The sequence below is a fragment of the Sceloporus undulatus genome, chromosome 2 (genome assembly GCF_019175285.1).
Source record: "Sceloporus undulatus isolate JIND9_A2432 ecotype Alabama chromosome 2, SceUnd_v1.1, whole genome shotgun sequence".
Lineage (NCBI taxonomy): Eukaryota > Metazoa > Chordata > Lepidosauria > Squamata > Phrynosomatidae > Sceloporus > Sceloporus undulatus.
The window spans coordinates 214,804,186-214,809,332 of record NC_056523.1 but is presented as its reverse complement, the minus strand read 5'-3'; the positions used below and the strand labels follow the sequence as shown (position 1 = coordinate 214,809,332).

Below are 5,147 nucleotides of genomic sequence, written 5' to 3'. Positions count from 1 at the left end.
ACAGTCTGTTCCACTGTCTCTGAGAAAACCTCTTGCCCCCTAATGTGCTGATGTGTACATAGCCAGGTCTCCACCTGCTAGACCTTCTCTTCTAAGAGGGCTACCAACTTGCACTTGGTGTTGGTGTAGCTACCCACATCCTATGGTAGGAAAACAAACATAACACAGTAGTTGCAGGTGACTTCAGCAGCTCCCTCACTATTCATGCTCAGGCGTCTTAAGTAGGCACTGAAACAAACCTCAGGGCCTTCTCCTCCAAATCCCCACACTACACACCCAAGTGAAAAAGCAACAACACCTTGTTAGTCAAACCTGTTGACCAAGCTCTGTTGCAATGCTCCAGGGACTGGGGCTGCAGCTATAAAGAGAACTATCGGCTTCTAGCTCTTCCCTTCCACTAAGTCTCTGTCTCACTTCTTCTTAGCAAAAGCCTCACCTCCCTCATACCAGGTGCTCAGGAAAGGGAACTGGGTCTATAATCAATAGAACAACAGAATGCTAACAAGCACACAAACACATCTCCAATCAGTTCACACAAATAAGCACCCTTGATCCAACAGACAACATGGGCATAAAGAAGCAGCTCCTGGGCATGTTGGAGGCTTGCCATTTATATGACTCATGCATCCAATAAGGCTGGAAGCCACACTGAAGCCATGCTCTGGCTCCTGGCAGCCCTGATCAGCTCCAGCTTGCACAACCTGCTTTGGGAGTGAGTTGTCCAGTTAGTGGGATTTCAGCCCATTGTTGGCTGGAGCGTACTTGAATCCCCACTTGGCCTTGCAAAGCTACTGGCTGACCTTGGGCGAATCACATTCTCTCATCCTCAATGAAAGGCAAAGGCAACCCCCCTTTGAACAAATCTTGCCAAGAAAATCTTTTGATAGGTTCATTTCAGGGTCAGTGTAAGTCAGAAATGACTTGAAGGCAGATAACAACAATGTATGGAGACCGCAATCATGCAAGCTGCAAGTATAGTGTCTAGATCAAGAGAAGTAATAGTGCCACTGTATTCTGCTTTGGCCAGGCTTCAACTAGAATATTGTGTCCAGTTCTGGGCGCCACAATTCAAAAAAGACATTGAGAAACTGGAGCGTGTCCAAAGGAGGACGGGACGACTAAAATGGTGAAGGGTCTGGAAACCATGCCCTGTGAGGAACGCCTTAGGGAGCTGGGGATGTTTAGACTGAAGAAGAGAAGATTAAGAGGTGATATGATAGCCCTGTTTAAATACTTAAAGTGATGCCATATTGAGGAGGGAGCAAGCTTGTTTTCTGCTGCTCCAGAGACTAGGACCCAGAACAATGGATGCAAGCTCCAGGAAAAGAGATTCCACTTCAACATTAAGAGGAACTTCCTAACAGTAAGGGCTGTTCGACAGTGGAACACACTCCCTCAGAGTGTAGTGGAGTTTCCTTCCCTGGAGGTTCTTTAAAGAAAGGCTTGATGGCCATCTGTCGGGGATGCTTTGATTGAGATTTCCTGCATGGCAGGGGGTTGGACTGAGTGGCCCTTGTGGTTGCTTCCAACTCTACAATTCTATGATTCTATGACTCTAAGTATGAATTTGAAATAGTTGCATTTTGTTCCAATTGAGCTCTTTAACCACTTATCCAAGATGCATCAAACATCTACGCCAGGAATAATTCAGGGTGCTTTCGGCAGAAAATCCAAATCGTGCCTCCCCCTCTCCCATGCTGACAAATAATAGATGTTTAGCTAGTTTTATTTCCCCCTACTTTTATTTTTCTTGAAAACAAAATGTGTGAAAATAAAATGTAAATTTTAAAGGCGCTATCCAAGATGCTCAGTCTATTTTGCAGGGAGAGTTTAAAGTTTAGGTTAAAATCCAGAGCAGATTCATTGATATACAGTTTTCCAGCTGTCACTGTCAGGGCAAGCCCACTTATAGAATTCATTATTTAGCTCAGTTCATTTTAAGTTTGATAACACTCTACATCTGAGAGCAGGAATAATACGATACCTGGTTAGCTAAGGATTAGAACTGAGCAGTATATGTTTAATCAGGCTTCAGGGAGTTTATACCACTCTTAAAAACCGCTGTCAGACGAGAAGAGAGTTGAAACTTAATTGCACACACATACGGGAGTTTGAATATTCAATCATATTACAGAGTCAGTGTATTGCAGGCAACTGAGGCTTCTAGATACACAATTGTAAGAACAGGGGTTATCTTTGAGAAGCAGGAGATGGAATTATTTACAGCTTCGGAACAGGTCATCTAAGCTGTTTACTTGAGAAGATTTGCTCTCCATATACTCAGCCTGAATATTAGCTTCTTGATGAGTAATTACCTCTACATTCAAGACAATCATACTGGGACCAGGTATTTTGTAACATTCGGCTCCCAAAACCAAAGGCATTGAGCATGAATATTAACAAAGATGAAGTTGAAACATTCCTGGATAACAACCTGGATTTTGCTAAGCAGTATTTTGAGCGGAAACTGGGGGGCAAAACCTTGTGCGCCATGGCAAACGGTGAACAATGCTCAGATAATTCTATGGGCTTTGAAGGGCTGGGGCAGGATGAGACTGAAACCCTTTTTGAGCTGATACAAGATATGCAAGACAGCATCAACATGGAGAAAGTTGTTTTCAAGACCCTAAGAAGGATCAGCGCTCTCATACAGGCAGACTGCTGCAGCCTCTTCCTGTACAGGCAGCGAAATGGCACACCAGAGCTGGCGACACGGCTGTTCAACATTCATAAGGATAGCACCATGGAAGAATGCCTGGTGTCCCCTGACTGTGAAATAGTTTTCCCGTTGGACATGGGTGTGGTGGGCCATGTGGCCCAGAACAAGAAGACGATGAACATTCAAAATGTTGATGAGGTAAGCTGGCCAAATTTCTCACCCTAATCCCGATGGGTCAATGTACACAAATTTTGTTTCATGCACAAAATTATTTAAAATATTATTTAAAATTACCTTCAAGCTATGTGTATAAGGTGCATATGAAGCATAACTGAATGTTGTGTTTAGACTTGGATCCCATCTCCAAGTTATTTCATTATGTAAGTATAGGCAAATGCAGGCATTCCAAAATCCAAAAAAATTGAAATTCCAAACACTTCTGGTCCCAAGCATTTTTGATAAGGGAGATTCAACCTGTACTATTACTTATGTTTGAAACAGATAGTGAATTCATTTATTCTGATCAAAGTACCAGTGTCCCTTTCCCCTTGGTGTTACCTGCTGTACTTACAGGTGGTCCCACCACAGATACAATAAAACTGATAAGAGGAAAGTATCAAGGAATTGGAAGTTTAATTATAAGGGAGGAGGACATGCTGGCATTTCTACTGTTAAAAGAAGAGGCCATCCACTTTTTGGTTTATGTTTTACAATTTAAATTGAGCACCAGCTTGCTTCTTCAACTGTGCAAGCACCTTCATGATTAACTTCAAGAATAACCCTGTCTATATAGTTAGGTTAGTGAATCACAGAAGGCAGAGTAGTTTGAGTGTTGGACTATGACTCTGGAGACCAGGGTTTGATGCCCAGCTCATCCAACCCCCACCCCCCACCCCAAAGAACCATTAGGTGCCCTGGGGCAAGTCTCATGCTCTCAACCTCAGAGGAAGGCAATGGCAAACCTCTTGTGAACAAATCTTACCAAGAAACCCACATGATAGGTGCACCTTATGGCCACCATAAGACAGAAACAACTTGAAGACACACGACAACAACAACAACAACAACAACAGCAACAACAACAGAGCAATTGAGGTCCATATAAGAAGTGTCTGAACAATTCTCCCACAGGATGATATATTGTATAAGGAACCTGTGTGGATGCTTGCAAAGACCCAGGAAACTAGAGTAAAGTTTAACCAATTCCCTATTATTTCTAGGAGCAGCTCATAACTTTCAGTCAGTATGTAGGCAATAAAGAAATAAATTATCAGTGCAAATTATTTTGCTGAAGTGTAATTTCATCACTGGCTATAATAGCTAAGGGTGCTGGGAATGGAGTCCAGCAACATCTGGAGGGCCACATGAATATGAGGATACATGTTTATATACATACAAGTTGATCCATTCAACTTGCAGGCTTGATCAGTGGCAATGTAAAGCTACTGCTGTAAAATAACACTTCTTTGTTCTGTAATGTAGCACAAAAACATGAAGAGCCTTCTCTCGAGCATTCAAATCCAGACTGCCCTTTCAAGTAGGCACAATGAAATCAGAGGATAACCGTGAAATCCCTACCATCCATAAATTCTAGCTAGGATTACTTCAATGTTAAGTACTCTTTCAATAACTAGGTCATTTGCTCTTCACAGATTGGTAGACAGGATAAACAAATAGTTTATTCCACATACAACTAAAAAGAGCCTAAGTACCTTAAAGGAACCAGATCCTGTTTGATTTTGAAAGTCAAGCAGAGTCAGCCGTGGCTAGAACTTGGACGGGAGACCAGCAACGAGTATCAGATGCTATAGGTCAGAGGAAAGAACTGATAAAACTACCTCTGAGGGTGAGTGTACACTGTAGAAATAATGCAGTTTGTGACCACTTTAACTGCCATACTACATCCTACAGAATCCTGGGATTTGTAGTTTTGTGAGGTACTAGCACTCTTTGGCAGAGAAGGGTAAAGCCTCTGTAAAACTAAAAAATCCCAGCATTCCATAGAGTGGAGCTACAGTACTTAAAGTAGTGTGAAACTGCATTATTTCTATAGCATAGATGCATCCCGAGTATTATTTGTCTATGGAAACCCTATGAAATGCATGAGTTCACCATAAATTCACAGACAACTTGAAAGCAGAGAGTGGCATAGTGCTTAGAGTGGAGCGGTTTGACTATGACTCTGGAAATCAAGATTTGATTCGACCATGAAACCCACTGGGTGACCTTGGGCAAGTCACATGTTCTCAGCCTCAAGAGAAGGCAATGGAATACCTTTTTTGACAAATCCTTCCCCTCAAAAAATCCCATGCTTTAGGGTTGCCATAAGTCAGAAATGACTTGAAGGCACATAACAACAACATACATACATAATTAAAACCATTTAAATGCAGTAGTTTTGTCCTCCCTTTCCTGCCATGCAGTGAAGTGGTCTGAATAGCCTTCGCTGTGAAATTTTACAGTGGAAATGAGATCACTGCAGGCAGAG

General features: G+C 42.3%; 1 protein-coding gene across 1 annotated transcript in view; it reads left to right on the top strand.

Annotated features, from left to right (window-relative positions):
* Positions 1-2,389: 2,389 nt before the first annotated feature.
* PDE6B (phosphodiesterase 6B) overlaps positions 2,390-5,147 on the top strand; it is a 21,578-nt gene continuing 18,820 nt past the window's right edge. The window contains exon 1 of the mRNA XM_042447684.1: positions 2,390-2,857. Within this exon, the coding sequence (XP_042303618.1) occupies positions 2,390-2,857 (468 nt within the window). The remainder of the gene's footprint in view (positions 2,858-5,147) is intronic.